General features: G+C 40.9%; 1 protein-coding gene across 1 annotated transcript; it reads right to left on the reverse strand.

Annotated features, from left to right (window-relative positions):
- Positions 1–19,082: 19,082 nt before the first annotated feature.
- On the reverse strand, positions 19,083–19,463 carry LOC138351069 (gastrula zinc finger protein XlCGF8.2DB-like). Its single transcript, XM_069302693.1, has one exon. The coding sequence runs from the start codon at positions 19,461–19,463 to the stop codon at positions 19,083–19,085; it is 381 nt and encodes a 126-aa protein (XP_069158794.1).
- Between the last annotated feature and the right edge of the window lie 412 nt (positions 19,464–19,875).

The following is a 19,875-nucleotide window of genomic DNA, read 5'->3' on the forward strand; positions in this document are numbered from 1 at the left end:
TCACCAGGTGTCGTCGTCCGTTTGGCGGGGGTTTCGGGAGCTGACCCACAGATGGCGTGGTCGTTACTGCTCCGTGCTCGGACGCTGGATCCGGGTTCGTAACACCTCCCCACCAAAAAGAATTTGGTTTGGAGTTCTATAAAGAGAAACACAAACCAAATTAGTACGACGACACAACTCCAAATGGACACACATGCTTTATAATCTGGAATGGCGAGGCTGTCTCGTCCACAGAACTGTATGGAGGAAAAACCCTGGCACAAAGGGAGCTTGAAAATGGCAGGCGATGACCTGCCTGACGTAATCTTCCACACCTCCTCTGCGATGGCAAGCAGGGGCATCATCTCACATCTCTCGAGTAAGGATCGGTGTAGACACGATGAAGGGCGACTCGACACTTCCCTATGTCGTGGCACCGATGATGGCTGGTCACAGACGGCATTTCTGGTGCCGGTCCGGTAGTCCTTCAGGGAGACAGGAACCTGGAATACAGGGGTCTGATAATTCAGAGTGATCGCGACAGTGGGTAAGTCAATACTTACAGCATACCCTACTAGGTCCACACCTAGTCCCAACAGGGCTGCTTGCACACCGAAGATGGCATTCGCTCTGCCACCGTCAGGTCGACCAACGTTCCGCATAACGCTGCATTGAGGCTCAGCTATCACGCGGGGGGTGTCAACCTGTTGGAAACAGTCACTCATATTACCGTATTGCGTACCTCCTGTATCTACCATCGCCTTCCAGGTCCCTTCTTTGACTGCAACACTCACAGTGCACGTCTTCAATCCCTGGGAACTCTTCACGATGTTCATGGGAGCCATCATTTGTCGGGTCGTCCACCGGTCCTCACTGAGAGCACATACGAGAATCAAAAATACCGCTAAGAAACATTTGGTTACCTGAAGAATAAGCTTCCTGAGCCTGTAATGTCCATAACCGGCTATATCCACTAGCCTGGTTTGGACCAAAGAGGGCACTAGACCTTTCGAACACACCTCACATACCTCTGACGTCTGGGAATCTCTGGCCGGTTCCATGAATGCTGTACCTTGCCATACCGCAAGTACACCTCCGCCTTCTCTCCAGACTCGTTGGTATCCGTGGGTGTCTGCACACAAGGCCTCTCTTCTAGCTCAGGTACTTCTGCCATCGTAACCTCCTGTTCCTTGTCAAGAGAAGAATCAGGAGACACTGCTAGATAGCTGTCGATCTGCGGGTGAGAGGACAAATTAAACTTACTCAAATCCGGGTCTGTCTTTACCTGGACATTACCATTGCCTGTTACCTCAGACTGTGCTGTTCCGGTAGACTCGTCCGCCACCTTGGGAAGATTGATGCTCCAATCCGTCACCAAGTCGTTGGCTAGTACCACGTCAATCCCAGCCACAGGGAGGGTATCGACTACTGCCAACGCACATGTGCCGCTGAAATAAGGCGAGTCGAGATGCACCGGCACTAAGGGGGCGATATACTGCGTCCTAGGAAACCCAACCCAGGACAACCTCTGGTCTCCCAACCACACTTTATTACTCCCTCGGGTAACGAGCTCTTCACGATCAGGGACTGGGCTGCTCCACTATCTCTGAGCACTACAACTGATCTACCAGTATGATCACTCGATACATACCCGCCTGAAGTGTGAGGGGAAAACAAACTTGATCCTTCCTGTGTCGTCGTCGACTGGCTTCCTGCTGGTGGTGTAACACAGCTCATCATCATCACCTCCCTACGTGCGCTGCCACCTCTTCTGCCTCGGCACCTAGCAGCTACGTGCCCTTTCTGCCCACAAGTCCAGCACACCATATTCCTCCTCGGGCTCCGGTGTTTCGGACTGCTAGGACTTGTTCTTCGAGGGCTACTTGGGGGCGTCTTCTTAGCACTTTGTGGGACGGGTCTTTCCTCTTCATCATGAGGTCTGTCGAACCAGCGCTGGTAATTCCTTGGGACGTACTTAGCAGACGGCCTATGAGTCAGGATGTATTCCTCAGCCATTGTGGCTGCTGCACTCAAGGTCTCCACCTGCTGCTCTTCTAAGTATGTCTTGAGGTCTCCAGACAAACAATCCTTGAATCCTCGAGCAGGATCAGCTGCTCAAGGTCTTCCTTGGTCTCCACCTTCCGAGAGGCACACCATTCTTGAAAAAGTCGCTCCTTGATGGTGGCGAATTCGGTGAACGTGTGCTCTGAGGTCTTCTTCAGGTTTCTAAACTTCTGTCTATATGCCTCAGGTACCAATTGGTACGCCATGAGCAACAACCTTCTTCACCTTGTCGTAATCGCCGGAGTCGTCAAGGGATAACATAGAGTAGGCGATTTGGGCCTTCCCAGTCAAGACTGACTGTATCATGATGGCCCAATTCTCCCTTGGCCACTCCAAAGAGGCAGCGACTTTCTCGAAGGCTGCAAAGAACTTCGAAACTTCCCTCTCATTGAATTTGGGGACCATTTTGATATTCCTTACCGGATCGAAAATACTTGCTCCAGTTTGTCTCTGACCAGCGCCTAATCGTAATACTTCTAGTTCATGTTGTCTCTGTCTTTCTTTTTCTTCTCTCTCTCGCTGTTTCTCTTCCCTTTCTCGCTCTTCTCTCTCTCTTTCTCGTTCTTCTCTCTCTCTTTCTCTTCTCTTTCTCGTTCTTCTCTCTCTCTTTCTCGTTCTTCTCTTTCTTTTTCTCGTTCTAATTCTAGACGCCTCATTGCCAATTCTTTATCTTTCATCTCCATTTCTTTTATCTTTTAATTCTCGTTCTATTTCTAACTTCTTCCATTCCTATCTCACGATTTATCTCTAAGGCGCGCATTTTTGACTGTAAGAAAGCTAATGTTCAGCTCACCTGCATCACTGTCAATGTCGCTGCCTTTATCTTCCTTTTCCGTGGAAGCTATTTCTTCACCTTCCCTTGTACTAGGAGTCTCGCCTTCCTGTTTCTCTTCTGCCTTCAGGTGCCGGTGAACCTTGGACAAGATCTCCACACGGGAATCACTGGCACGGATCTTGATCTCCAGGTAGGAGCTCATCTAGTACAAGCTCTGGTTTGCTCAGATATTTAATCTGGCAAGACAGTCCACTCTGTTCAGAAAAGCCTGAACATCGTCCAGATCATCGATGGTAGCTTTTTCTGCCATTGTCACAGATGGAACACTCAACTAGCACTTAACACACTGCTTACACGTTAGCACTTAATGCACCGAGCACTGTTCTACGCCAATATTGCACTTTATCAAACCAAAACACTGCACTTGCCAATATTGCACGTAATCACTTCGGCACCGCACTACGCAATATCGCACTTAATCGCAGCGAACCCTTCGCTCTACAATATTGCACTGAATCACTGAGCACCGCACTACTCAATATTGCACTTAATCGCTTAATCACAGCAAGCACCGCACTGCACAGTATCGCCTTCGCTCTACAATATTGCACTGAATCACTGAGTACCGCACTACTCAATATTGCACTAATCGCTTAATCACAGCGAGCACCGCACTGCACAATATCGCACTAGTCACTGAGCACCGCACAGGACGTATAACGTCACAATCATCACAGGGGGAATTATATACAGGGATTACGCCACTTCACCACCCCTGTCAAACATACTTAACAAGGGGACGGATCCCGCTGGGGATGCCAATTATGTTACGGCCCTCTCGGGACGTAACGGGGTTCTTACTCTGATGTTGTTAGAGGAAGATATATATCCGTTCCCAAGCCAGTAGTGGCTATCAAGGGATGTGATCCGTGACGCAAGTAACTTAAAGGGAGTAGGGAAAGAAAGTTAAGAACTTAATATTATAATTATCACCATCACCAATTAAATATATATAAAATCAAAGAGTGCACAGGGGGAGTGGTATTAACACTATACAAGGGGATTATTCACAATATAGTCTTCTGCTGAAGACTCTGGATCCAGAAGCTAGGTGCTGAGTTCTCGGTGCTTTCTTCGTGGCCTCACAACGTGTCCTCTGGGAATGCCGAGCCTACCCTGGCCACAGGTCAGCCAAAACACAGGTCCACTGGGGGCACCGCCGTGGAGGCCGTCAATCACAAATCCAGCCGGTCTGCTGGCAGGTTCCGGACCCGCAACGCTGGTCAGGCCACTCCACGGACCGATATTAGGGTAAACACCCTAGACAGGAGTCTCGTGTGATATCACAAATCACCCTCCTGTCCTCAATACCCCAGTGGATACTCGTCTCCAACAGTCGGTCCCGGGTAATCCTTTTACCACCACTTCACTGGCAGACTAACACACCACAGTGTTCTTCCGGGGGGCGACTTCACAACGGCTGCAGCAAAGTACAAGGTATGGAGACTGGCTGCCTCGGGTAGACTGACTCAACTCCCAACACAGAGGTCCCAGGTCGACTCTGTAAGCAGACACGTCATCAATAACTGGGACACACTAAGCACCTCACTTACAGGCTCAGACACAAACGCCCACCTATCCACTCCATAGATGGCGCTGGTGTCTGAGCACCACCTCACCAGAGGTCAGCAGCGGCGGTGTAGAGTGCTGAACGGGACTGGAAACTGGCCCTTGTGGCCGGTATTCGCCGTCCTCACCAGGTGTCGTCGTCCGTTTGGCGGGGGTTTTGGGAGCTGACCCACAGATGGCGTGGTCGTTACTGCTCCGTGCTCGGACGCTGGATCCGGGTTCGTAACAATGACATATATTGGCGACTTGTCACCTCTCCTGACAACTATCTCCTTGTTCTCACGAAGGCTTTTAGCTGCCGCTTTGAGCTCGGGGGACAGCTAGTATGGTGCTTCTGTAATTGCCTGGATTCTTTCCTCCTTCTGCAATAAGTTCTGCTTGTCAGGTATCTTTGGTAGTGACCTTCTTTTATGTCTCGAGGTCGAATATGTCGTCCAACAGAATTTCCAACTCTACTTTCCGGGCCATCTCACTCGGTCTGGACATAACGTGACAGTTTATGCCCAGATTTAGGAGAGTGACTTCAAGGTTCAGGAAGCCATCTCTTGGTCGTGGAATTGCCGAATTAAATTCGTGTTAGAATTATTAATCTTACTTTTTCGGTCATATTTAATAATATATGTCTACAGGAAAGACTGCTACCAAAATATACTAATATATATATATATATATATATCTATATATATATATATATATATATATATATATATATATATATATATATATATATATATATATATATATATATATATATATATATATATACATATATATATATATATATATTAGTATATTTTGGTAGCAGTCTTTCCTGTAGACATATATTATTAAATATGACCGAAAAAGTAAGATTAATAATTCTAACACGAATTTTCTCGACCTTTCTTACATTTCTTTTCACTGTTGATGGTAATTCAAAGATCAATTCTCCAAAATTCATTTTTATTTCTAGTCTGACACGACACTTGAGCGCGTTTCGTAAAACTTAATACATTTTCAAAGACTTTAGTTTACAAACACACAACTGAAACTGAATAGAGCTTACACATCTTCGATTTTATATCTACATTTGGGTGAGGTGGATGAGGTGAAAACAAACTTTCAACAATGGGTATTGAATGGGTATTAAATTCAAACACAAGACAGAACACGAAACAATGGGTATTGAATGGAAGTAATTGTAGAAAGCCTATTGGTCCATATTTCTTGATGCTTCTATATTGGAGCGGAGTCTTGAAGTGGGTAGAATATAGTTGTGCATTAATTGGCTGTTGATTGCTGGTGTTGACTTGTTGATGTGTAGTGCCTCGCAGACGTCGAGCTGCCTGCTATCGCTATATCTATCGACGATTTCTGTGGTGTTTGCTAAGATTTCTCTGGTAGAAATCCTTAGAAATCTAATACTAGATAACAGACTGAACAAAAACCATCTAATTATCGCAAGGGACTTTAATATTGACCTCTGCGGGCCTGAACACCCTACTGCTGTTAGCTTCCTCAACTCTATGAATTCCTGCTTCCTCATACCCTTAATCACTAGACCAACTAGAATCACTGATAGTACTGCTACGACTCTAGATCACATCTGGACCAACATAACCTCTCTGCTTACTTCAGGTATAATCACCGATAGCACTACAGACCATTACCCCACATTTCTCTTAACTAACATTATCAAACCACCTCTTGAGTCAAGGGAGTTAAGCTTTAGGCTGCACAATGAAAGTGCTATAAACAATTTTATAACTGCTGCTGATAATGTCAACTGGGAGTCCGAGTTAGGTAACATAGGGGACATCAACCTAGCAGTGCAATCTTTTCTTCAAAAAACTCTTAGCCTTTATAACACCTACTGTCCTATGCTTACAAAACAAGTCACAAACAAAAGGCTTAACAATCCTTGGCTTACAAAGGGAATACTTAAATCCATTAACAAAAACACGACCTTGAGAAGAAGTATAGGTTAGGAACCGTCTCCAAAGAATTCTCAAAGAATTGCTCGTTATTGCTATCTAAGATAATTAGACGAGCCAAAACTAAATACTATGAAGATAAATTTACCCAAATAAAGAGCAACGTTAAAAAAACTTGGAGCACAATTTCACAAATATTGGGATCAAAGAAGATTTTAAATAACAAACCAACACTCCTGTCCAATAACATGGTCAGCTTTCAGCCTCTGATTCTGCTATTGAGTTCAATAGGTTCTTCTCTTCCATTGGGTCATCCCTTGCAAATGATATTCCATCTTCCAGTACTGATGTTAAGGACTATCTTACGGGTAACTATCCACAGTCTCTGTACCTAAAGCCTACTAATTCCACTGTTGTCAATGAGATAATCCTTTCCCTTAAAACCAAGTCTAGTGCCCTCGAGGAGATACCAACTTTAATTTACAAAAAAGCCTCCAGATCTTTAGCCCCTGCTATTGCATTGCTCTTCAACAAGTCACTTGAACTCCAAACCTTTCCAGACATTCTAAAAAAAGCAAGAGTAACCCCTGTCCACAAATGTGGTGATCTCACAGATGTTAACAACTACAGACCTATATCAATCCTGCCTAACTTGTCAAAAATATTTGAAAAACTAATCTACAAGCAGCTTTACTCTTTCCTAGCCAAACACAATATACTTAGCTCTTATGTCAATATGGCTTCAGACCCAAAAAAAGCACTAACGATGCACTTATTAGTATGATTAACTTGACTCACGCAGCTCTTGATAAAAAGGAGTTCCCTGTTGGGTTATTTGTGGACCTGCGTAAGGCTTTTGACACTGTCAACCACCAAAACCTTCTTCTTAAATTACATCATTATGGAGTCAGAGGACACTCCTGCAATATCTCAAATCTTATCTTACCGACAGGCTCCAATATGTTTCTGTGAATAATACAATTTCTCCCACCCTACCCATCAACATTGGTGTTCCTCAGGGCAGCATACTTGGCCCTCTCCTCTTTCTCATCTACATTAATGACCTTCCAAATGCCTCCCAACACCTCAAACCAATTCTATTTGCTGACGACACATCCTTCATTTACTCCAGTCCTGACCCCCTTGCTCTAAATGCCACAGTAAATACTGAGCTAAATAAAGTCCATCTTTGGCTAACTGCCAACAAACTCACCCTTAACATTGACAAAACGTTTTATAATATGTTTGGCAATAAATCCTCTAATCAAATAAATCTCAAAATAAACAATGCCCAAATTTGTAACAAATTAGATGGCAAATTCCTTGGCATTCTTATCGACCACAAGCTGAATTTCCAGGGACACCTTCTAAATATATCAAAAAAAGTTTTCAAAAACTGTTGGCATTCTTTCTAAGATCAGATATTATGTACCCCGCCCTTCCCTGGTGACTCTCTATTACTCCCTCATCTATCCATATCTCAACTATGGTATTTGTGCTTGGGGTTCTACTACCCAAAATCATTTACGTTCTCTAATTACTCAACACAAAGCTGCTATTAGAACAATATCCAACTCTAGCCTCAGACATCACTCGGTACCCCTACTCAAATCACTGAATATGTTAGATATTAAGTCACTGCACATTCTCTCATGTGTATTATACATATATAAAACGCTAAACTGTAATGTCAATCCTGACCTGAAAAGATTCATTGAAGGTTGTAACAGAACCCATGAGCACCACACCAGAAATAAATACAGTTTTGATATTCCTAGAGTACGACTTAATCAAACTAGAAATGCTCTTCAAATCAATGGACCCAGAATGTGGAATGACCTTCCCAACCATGTTAAAGACTGTACCTCTCTCAACCAGTTTAAGATAAAACGAAGCACTACCTAATAAATTCACTGTAACCTACCTTACCCCTCTGTTGTCAACCCATGTCTGTTTTTTTTTCAAAACAACGCTGTTTGAATGTAATTGTCTGTAATAATTTGTAATTGTATTTGTACTGCTTTTTCAGCTATGTTCCCCCTTCGTTTATCTCTATTTTATTTGTTCTCAACACATTTTATTCTTTATACCCATTAGTATTAAGCTTAAGTCATTATTGTTTTTCTTGCCCGAAACGCTTTGCGTAATAGTGGCTTTAGGCATTGTATGTACTAGCTCTATCTATTAATCCAACAAACTTTGTAAAATCTCTTGTATGTATGTACCTTACCTAAATAAACATTTATTTATTTATTTATTTCATTTACAAGAACTCTGTAGGGTAAGGCAGGTCCTAGTCAACAACGGCTTCTCCAATGGTTTCGTGGAAGACATCTTAAGAAGGAAAGTGAAGCGCCATGCAACCTCTGAAGAGACAACTAACACAACACCTATACCCCCTATTAGACTATTTTACAGGAACTTCTTTTCCACAGCCCATAAAACGGAGGAAAGGGTCCTGAAAGATATTGTCAGTAGAAACGTTATCCTTAGATAAAAATCAGAAGATACAACTGACAATTTACTATAAAACCAAAAAAACGGCCAGCCTACTCATGAGAAACTCTCCAGACACAAAGCAGAACGGTTTAAAAGAGACCAACGTCGTCTATGCCTTCAAATGCCTCTTGGGGATTGTAAGCCTCAAAAAACTCAGTATATAAGCAAGACAACAACATCTCTTTCCAGGCGTTTAACGATGCATAAGCAACAGGGATCCATTAAGGAACATATAGCCTCTTCTCACAGCCAAACCATCACCAGAGAAATCTTAGCAAACAACACAGAAATCATCGATAGATACAGCGATAGCAGGCGGCTCGACGTCTGTGAGGCACTACACATCAAGAAGTCAACACCAGCAATCAACAGCCAATTAATGCACAACTATATTCTACCCACTTCAAGACTCCGCTCCAATATAGAAGCATCAAGAAATATGGACGAGTAGCTAGGCTTTCTACAATTACTTCCATTCAATACCCATTGTTTCGTGTTCTGTCTTGTGTTTGAATTTAATACCCATTCAATACCCATTGTTGAAAGTTTGTTTTCACCTCATCCACCTCACCCAAATGTAGATATAAAATCGAAGATGTGTAAGCTCTATTCAGTTTCAGTTGTGTTTGTAAACTAAAGTCTTTGAATATGTAATAAGTTTTATGAAACGCGCTCGTGTCGCGTCAGACTAGAAATAAAAATGAATTTTGGGGAATTGATCTTTGAATTACCATCAACAGTGAAAAGAAACGTAAGAAAGATCGAGAAAATTCGTATTAGAATTATTAATCTTACTTTTTCGGTCATATTTTAATAATAAATATATATATATATATATATATATATATATATATATATATATATATATATATATATATATATATATATATATATATATATATATATATATATATATATATATATATAAAACTCATTGGGAAAACTAGAGACCCACGAGCTGCTAGTTTCCTGTTCCAGCGCCTCAGTGTCACAGTTCAGAGGGGAAATGCGTGCTGTATCCTGAGTACGCATTCAACCTCCGAGAAGCTGGATGAGGTCTTCGAACGCTGATTGTTTAATTGTTATATATATGTGTGTGTGTTCTCTGTAAACTGTAATATATATATATATATATATATATATATATATATATATATATATATATGTTGTTGAATATGACCTAAAAGGCGACTAGATGACTATGCATAAGCAACAGGGAGCCATCAAGGAACACATAATCTCTTCTCACAACCAGACCATCACCAGAGAAATCTTAACAAACAACACAGAAATCATCCATAGGTACAGCGATAGCAGGCGGCTTGACATCAGCGAGGCACTACACATCAAAAAGTCAACACCAGCAATCAACAGCCAATTAATGCACAACTATATTCTACCTACTTCAAGACCCAAAACCAATATGGAAGCAGCAAGAGGAAGTATGGGCCAATAGACCTTCTGCAGTTACTTCCATTCATATGTTCACGTATCCAATTTATACCCATTGTTTCGTGTTCTGTCTTGTGTTTGTCACCTCACCCAAAACTTTTGTACCATATCACCTCATCCAATAGAGTATAAGTACGAAGAATTTGTGTGTAAATTAAGTCTTCGAAAATGTAATATGAATTACGAAACGCGTTCAGGGGTCAGACAATTAAAAAATGAATTTTGGAGAATTGTTATTTTTATTACCACCGACAGTGAAGAAAAACATAAGAAATATTGAGAAGATTCGTGTTAGAATTATTAATCTTATCTTTTCGGTCATATTCAACAACATATGTTTACAAGAAAGACTTCTACCAATATATATATATATATATATATATATATATATATATATATATATATATATATATATATATATATATATATATATATATATATAGGTGTATACTGGCATCAGGTTTTCTTTTAAACTTGTCTCATTAAATATGACCGCAAATTCAGTATTTACTATGATCTGATTGAGGGCTTCTATCCCTCTATTTTCCTAGCTTCAGGGCTTAGCTGAAAGAGGAGTTCTCCAAAACTCATTTTCGTTATTTCAAGGTGAAGAAAAAAGTGAATTACTATTGAATGTATTACACTTATTTATACAATTTGCACAATGTTTCGAACCTCCATGGTTCATTCTCAAGTGAAAAGAAATTACAGAATTCGTTGATTTATACCTGACCCCATATGGGTATAAATCAATGAGTTCTGTAATTTCTTTTCACTTGAGAATGATCCATGGAGGTTCGAAACGGTTTGCAAATTGTATAAGTATAATACATTTTATAGTAATTCACTTTTTTCTTCACCTTGAAATAACGAAAATGAGTTATGGAGAACTCCTCTTTCAGCTAAGCCCTGATGCTAGGAAAATAGTTAGAGGGATAGAAGCCCTCAATCAGAAGATAGTAACTACTGAATATGCAGTCATATTCAATGAGATTATATATATATATATATATATATATATATATATATATATATATATATATATATATATATATATATATATATATATATATATATATATATAGATATATATATATATAGATATATATATATATATATATATATATATATATATATATATATATATATATATATGTATATATATATATATATATATATATATATATATATATATATATATATTAGTATATTTTGGTAGCAGTCTTTCCTGTAGACATATTTTATTAAATATGACCGAAAAAGTAAGATTAATAATTCTAACACGAATTTTCTCAATCTTTCGTACATTATGCTTCACTGTTGGAGGTAAATCAAAAATCACTTCTCCAAAATTCATTTTTATTTCTAGTCTGACGCGACACGGGCGCGTTTCGTAAAACTTATTACATTTTCAAAGACTTCACAAATACACAACTGATTAGAACTTGCGTTTCCCTGATTTTATATCTACATTTGAGTGAGGTGGGAAGGGTGATGTGGCATTACATTTGAGTAAGGTGGGAAGGATGATGTGGCATTAGAGGATATTAATAGGGTATTAAAAGTATCAACACAAGACAGAACACGAAACAATGGATATTGAATAGAAGTGTTTGTAGAAAGCCTATTGGTCCATATTTCTTGATGCTTCTATATTGGAGCGGAGTCTTGAGGTGGGTAGAATATAGTTGTGCAATAATTGGCTGTTGATTGCTGGTGTTGACTTCTTGATGTGTAGTGCCTCGCAAACGTCTAGCCGCCTGCTATCGCTGTATCTATCGATGATTTCTGTGTTGTTTACTAGGATTTCTCTGGCGATGGTTTGGTTATGGGAAGAGATTATATGTTCCTTAATGGAGCCCTGTTGTTTATGCATCGTTAAACGCCTAGAAAGAGATGTTGTTGTCTTGCCTATATACTGGGTTTTTTGGAGCTTACAGTCCCCAAGTGGGCATTTGAAGGCATAGACGACGTTAGTCTCTTTTAAAGCGTTCTGTTTCATGTCTGGAGAGTTTCTCATGAGTAGGCTGGCCGTTTTTCTGGTTTTATAGTAAATCGTCAGTTGTATCCTCTGATTTTTGTCTGTAGGGATAACGTTTCTATTAACAATATCTTTCAGGACCCTTTCCTCTGTTTTATGAGCTGTGGAAAAGAAGTTCCTGTAAAATAGTCTAATAGGGGGTATAGGTGTTGTGTTAGTTGTCTCTTCGGAGGTTGCATGGCTTTTCACTTTCCTTCTTATGATGTCTTCGATGAAACCATTGGAGAAGCCGTTATTGACTAGAACCTGCCTTACCCTACAGAGTTCTTCGTCGACTTGCTTCCATTCTGAGCTGTGGCTGAGAGCACGGTCGACGTATGCGTTAACAACACTCCTCTTGTACCTGTCAGGGCAGTCGCTGTTGGCATTTAGGCACATTCCTATGTTTGTTTCCTTTGTGTAGACTGCAGTGTGGAAACCTCCGCCCTTTTCCATGGCTGTTACATCTAGAAAAGGCAGCTTCCCATCCTTTTCCGTCTCGTAAGTGAAACGCAGCACGGAACTCTGCTCAAATGCCTCCTTCAGCTCCTGCAGATGTCTGACATCAGGTACCTGTGTAAAAATGTCGTCAACATACCTGCAGTATATGGCCGGTTTCAAGTTCATGTCGACTAAGACTTTTTGCTCGATGGTACCCATGTAGAAGTTTGCAAACAGGACACCTAGGGGAGAACCCATAGCGACCCCATCTACTTGCTTATACATGTGCCCATCCGGGCTCAAGAAGGGTGCCTCTTTAGTACAAGCTTGGAGTAGTTTCCTCAGAATACTTTCTGGCATGTCAAGAGGAGTACAGGCTGGATCACGATACACTCTGTCGGCTATCATTCCGATTGTCTCGTCCACCGGTACGTTGGTTAACAGCGATTCTACGTCCAACGAGGCTCTTATCCCTGTGGCCCGTGCGCCCCGCAGTAAGTCCACAAATTCCTTTGGAGACTTCAGGCTGAAGGCGCAAGGAACATAAGGAGTCAGCAGGCCGTTGAGTCGCTTCGCCAATCTGTACGTGGGTGTGGGTATCTGGCTAATGATTGGCCGAAGTGGGTTTCCAGGCTTGTGCGTCTTGACATTTCCATACGCATATCCAGGTTTATATTCCCCAATGATCTTTGGCAGGTGGAGTCCGGATTTCTTGGCGTTCACAGTTTCGATCAGTTTGTTGACCTTTGCTTTTAATTCGGCTGTAGTGTCCTTCGTTACCCTTTGGAACTTAGTTTGGTCAGAGAGTATGATGTTCATTTTCGCCAGATATTCGTCTTTTTTAAGAATGACATATATTGGCGACTTGTCACCTCTCCTGACAACTATCTCCTTGTTCTCACGAAGGCTTTTAGCTGCCGCTCTAAGCTCGGGGGACAGTATGGTGCTTCTGTAGTTGCCTCGATTCTTTCCTCCTTCTGCAATAAGTTCTGCTTGTAAGGTATCTTTGGTAGTGACCTTCTTTTGTGTCTCGAGGTCGAATATGTCGTCCAACAGGATTTCCAACTCCACTTTCCGGGCCATTTCACTCGGTCTGGACATAACATGACAGTTTATGCCCAGATTTAGGAGAGTGACTTGGTCCTCAGTGAGGTTAATTCCTGCAAGGTTCAGGAAGCCATCTCTTGGTCGTGGAATTGCCATAGGTCCTCCATATAATGTTGTTAGTTTCTTGATAATCCTTGTTTCAGTGCTGAGGTGATGTTGGTCTGTGAGGATGTCGAGGTGTTGTTCAATGCGGGTACGGATACTATGGTCGATGTTGCTATTTCTCCACTCGTTTGTAGCATGAAGTAGTTGCGTTTTTTTGTCTTTGATTTCATTCTCTGCCTTGTATATCTGATCACGAATCAGATCCTGGCGATATTTTATCGTGAAGGCAGTATATAGGCAAGACAACAACATCTCTTTCTAGGCGTTTAACGATGCATAAACAACAGGGCTCCATTAAGGAACATATAATCTCTTCCCATAACCAAACCATCGCCAGAGAAATCCTAGTAAACAACACAGAAATCATCGATAGATACAGCGATAGCAGGCGGCTAGACGTTTGCGAGGCACTACACATCAAGAAGTCAACACCAGCAATCAACAGCCAATTATTGCACAACTATATTCTACCCACCTCAAGACTCCGCTCCAATATAGAAGCATCAAGAAATATGGACCAATAGGCTTTCTACAAACACTTCTATTCAATATCCATTGTTTCGTGTTCTGTCTTGTGTTGATACTTTTAATACCCTATTAATATCCTCTAATGCCACATCATCCTTCCCACCTTACTCAAATGTAATGCCACATCACCCTTCCCACCTCACTCAAATGTAGATATAAAATCAGGGAAACGCAAGTTCTAATCAGTTGTGTATTTGTGAAGTCTTTGAAAATGTAATAAGTTTTACGAAACGCGCCCGTGTCGCGTCAGACTAGAAATAAAAATGAATTTTGGAGAAGTGATTTTTGATTTACCTCCAACAGTGAAGCATAATGTACGAAAGATTGAGAAAATTCGTGTTAGAATTATTAATCTTACTTTTTCGGTCATATTTAATAAAATATGTCTACAGGAAAGACTGCTACCAAAATATACTAATGTTAAAGTGCACGACCCAGCAGCAAGGAATCAAGCCTTCACGATAAAATATCGCCAGGATCTGATTCGTGATCAGATATACAAGGCAGAGAATGAAATCAAAGACAAAAAAACGCAACTACTTCATGCTACAAACGAGTGGAGAAATAGCAACATCGACCAGAGTATCCGTACCCGCATTGAACAACACCTCGACATCCTCACAGACCAACATCACCTCAGCACTGAAACAAGGATTATCAAGAAACTAACAACATTATATGGAGGACCTATGGCAATTCCACGACCAAGAGATGGCTTCCTGAACCTTGCAGGAATTAACCTCACTGAGGACCAAGTCACTCTCCTAAATCTGGGCATAAACTGTCATGTTATGTCCAGACCGAGTGAAATGGCCCGGAAAGTGGAGTTGGAAATCCTGTTGGACGACATATTCGACCTCGAGACACAAAAGAAGGTCACTACCAAAGATACCTTACAAGCAGAACTTATTGCAGAAGGAGGAAAGAATCGAGGCAACTACAGAAGCACCATACTGTCCCCCGAGCTTAGAGCGGCAGCTAAAAGCCTTCGTGAGAACAAGGAGATAGTTGTCAGGAGAGGTGACAAGTCGCCAATATATGTCATTCTTAAAAAAGACGAATATCTGGCGAAAATGAACATCATACTCTCTGACCAAACTAAGTTCCAAAGGGTAACGAAGGACACTACAGCCGAATTAAAAGCAAAGGTCAACAAACTGATCGAAACTGTGAACGCCAAGAAATCCGGACTCCACCTGCCAAAGATCATTGGGGAATATAAACCTGGATATGCGTATGGAAATGTCAAGACGCACAAGCCTGGAAACCCACTTCGGCCAATCATTAGCCAGATACCCACACCCACGTACAGATTGGCGAAGCGACTCAACGGCCTGCTGACTCCTTATGTTCCTTGCGCCTTCAGCCTGAAGTCTCCAAAGGAATTTGTGGACTTACTGCGGGGCGCACGGGCCACAGGGATAAGAGCCTCGTTGGACGTAGAATCGCTGTTTACCAACGTACCGGTGGACGAGACAATCGGAATGATAGCCGACAGAGTGTATCGTGATCCAGCCTGTACTCCTCTTGACATGCCAGAAAGTATTCTGAGGAAACTACTCCAAGCTTGTACTAAAGAGGCACCCTTCTTGAGCCCGGATGGGCACATGTATAAGCAAGTAGATGGGGTCGCTATGGGTTCTCCCCTAGGTGTCCTGTTTGCAAACTTCTACATGGGTACCATCGAGCAAAAAGTCTTAGTCGACATGAACTTGAAACCGGCCATATACTGCAGGTATGTTGACGACATTTTTACACAGGTACCTGATGTCAGACATCTGCAGGAGCTGAAGGAGGCATTTGAGCAGAGTTCCGTGCTGCGTTTCACTTACGAGACGGAAAAGGATGGGAAGCTGCCTTTTCTAGATGTAACAGCCATGGAAAAGGGCGGAGGTTTCCACACTGCAGTCTACACAAAGGAAACAAACATAGGAATGTGCCTAAATGCCAACAGCGACTGCCCTGACAGGTACAAGAGGAGTGTTGTTAACGCATACGTCGACCGTGCTCTCAGCCACAGCTCAGAATGGAAGCAAGTCGACGAAGAACTCTGTAGGGTAAGGCAGGTTCTAGTCAATAACGGCTTCTCCAATGGTTTCATCGAAGACATCATAAGAAGGAAAGTGAAAAGCCATGCAACCTCCGAAGAGACAACTAACACAACACCTATACCCCCTATTAGACTATTTTACAGGAACTTCTTTTCCACAGCTCATAAAACAGAGGAAAGGGTCCTGAAAGATATTGTTAATAGAAACGTTATCCCTACAGACAAAAATCAGAGGATACAACTGACGATTTACTATAAAACCAGAAAAACGGCCAGCCTACTCATGAGAAACTCTCCAGACACGAAACAGAACGCTTTAAAAGAGACTAACGTCGTCTATGCCTTCAAATGCCCACTTGGGGACTGTAAGCTCCAAAAAACCCAGTATATAGGCAAGACAGCAACATCTCTTTCTAGGCGTTTAACGATGCATAAACAACAGGGCTCCATTAAGGAACATATAATCTCTTCCCATAACCAAACCATCGCCAGAGAAATCCTAGTAAACAACACAGAAATCATCGATAGATACAGCGATAGCAGGCGGCTAGACGTTTGCGAGGCACTACACATCAAGAAGTCAACACCAGCAATCAACAGCCAATTATTGCACAACTATATTCTACCCACCTCAAGACTCCGCTCCAATATAGAAGCATCAAGAAATATGGACCAATAGGCTTTCTACAAACACTTCTATTCAATATCCATTGTTTCGTGTTGTCTTGTGTTGATACTTTTAATACCCTATTAATATCCTCTAATGCCACATCATCCTTCCCACCTTACTCAAATGTAATGCCACATCACCCTTCCCACCTCACTCAAATGTAGATATAAAATCAGGGAAACGCAAGTTCTAATCAGTTGTGTATTTGTGAAGTCTTTGAAAATGTAATAAGTTTTACGAAACGCGCCCGTGTCGCGTCAGACTAGAAATAAAAATGAATTTTGGAGAAGTGATTTTTGATTTACCTCCAACAGTGAAGCATAATGTACGAAAGATTGAGAAAATTCGTGTTAGAATTATTAATCTTACTTTTTCGGTCATATTTAATAAAATATATATATATATATATATATATATATATATATATATATATATATATATATATATATATATATATATAACAGTGAAAAGTTAACAATCAACTTGAGTGAACTGATCTCAAAAGCTTCATAGAAGGTTGTAACAGAACCCATGAGCACCACACCAGAAATAAATACATTTTGATATTCCTAGAGTACGACTTAATCAAACTAGAAATGCTCTACAAATCAAGGGGCCCAGAATGTGGAATGACCTTCCGAACCATGTTAAAGACTGTACCTCTCTCAACCAGTTTAAGTTAAAAACGAAGCTATACCTAATAAATTCCCTGTAACCTACCTTACCCTTCTATTGTCAACGAATGTCTGTTTTTTTTTTAAAAAAGCGCTGATTGTCGACATAATTGTATTTGTGCTGCTTTTTCATCTATGTTTTCATTTCTTGTTTTCATTCTACTCATTATGCTCAATTAGTATTAAGCTTGTCATTTAAGTTTATCATGCCCGAAACGCTTTGCATAATAGTGGCTTTAGGCATTGTTTGTACTAGCTCTACCTATAAGTCAACCAATCTTTGTAAAAAATTATTGTATGTATGTACCTTACCTAAATAAACATTTTATTTTATTTTTATTTTTTTTTTTTGAGTGCTTTCGGCTTGCTTTCAAGCCTTCAATGGCGGTGGCAGTAATGGAACTGCCAATGCCAGCACTGTGGCAGTGGAACCATTACCATGTCTCTTCAGTCAGTGGCAGAGAAGAAAGCGGAACAGAAACTATGAGGTACGCAGACTTCAAAGGAGAAAATCGGTACCAGTGGAAGATACACGATCATGACGACAGAAGGGAAATAGGGTAGGGGTTGGAGAGTGAGAAACAAGGTACAGTGAAGTAGCAACACCATGTTTTTTAATACAGTATATGGAATTGGGTAAGCTAAAACAGTATAAAAATATATAATAAAATAATGGATGCAGCTATGGAGAGTGCAAGATATTTTCCTAATTAAGTTTACAATTACCAACAATTATAAAATTGGATAAATGACATTATAAGTTAATGAACTAATATGCACTTTATTATACATTATTCTTAAACATTTTCTGATTTATCTCTCACACTCAAAATGTTTAACCTATCACCCAAATGCTCCATCCTGTGAGTTTTCATACGATGTATTTTGATACTTTCTTACAATGTACCTGTAAACATTTTTTTTAATTTTGCTAGAAATTACCTTCTTAAAATTATATGTTGGATTAAGGATCTCCCGAAATGCTATGAATGCTAGTGGCTTTACCAAGAATGTAAAACTTCAATGCTCTGTACATTGAAGTTTTAATTGCATTGTACATTTTAATGTACATTGCTCTGTACATAAACCCAATGTACCTTCTTGTATACAAATAAATAAATAAATTCATAAATATATAAATACAATGATGACAATCTCTTCCAACACTCTGGACACTCATGAATGTTTATCATTCAAATGCACTAACATGTGTGCTTTTATAGCTGAACGTGACTTAAATAATCTGCCACACTTATCACACTCAATAGGCCTTTCTTCTGTATGTACTAACATGTGACGTATTATAGCTTGACGATTTTTAAACCTTCTGCCACACTCATCACACTCTAAAGGTCTTTCATCAGTGTGCATCATCATGTGAGTCTTCAGATATCCAAGCTGACTGAACCTCTTCCCACACTCTGGACACTTATGAGGTTTTTCACCCGAATGCACTAAGATGTGTCTTTTCATACCTCCCAGACGACTAAACCTCTTCCCACACTCTGGACACTTATGAGGTTTTTCACCAGAATGCACTAACATGTGATTCTTCATACTTCCAAGCTGCCTGAACCTCATCCCACACTCTGGACACTTACGAGGTTTTTCACCAGAATGCACTAACATGTGAGTCTTCTTACTTGCAAGATGACTGAACCTCCTCCCACACTATGGACACTTATGAGGTTTTTCACCAGAATGCACTAACATGTGAGTCTTTATATATCCAAGACGTCTAAACCTCTTCCCACACTCTGGACACATGATTTTTTTCATCCGAATGCATTAACATGTGAGTCTTCATAGTTCCACGCTGACTGAACCTCCTCCCACACTCTGGACACTTATGAGGTTTTTCACCCGAATGCACTAACAAGTGAGTCTTCATATGTCCAAGCTGACTGAACATCTCCCCACACTCTGGACACTTGGGAGTCTTCATCTTCTTTATGATAGGTGCAGTTTG

This window comes from Procambarus clarkii, chromosome 5, assembly GCF_040958095.1.
Source record: "Procambarus clarkii isolate CNS0578487 chromosome 5, FALCON_Pclarkii_2.0, whole genome shotgun sequence".
Taxonomy (NCBI): domain Eukaryota; kingdom Metazoa; phylum Arthropoda; class Malacostraca; order Decapoda; family Cambaridae; genus Procambarus; species Procambarus clarkii.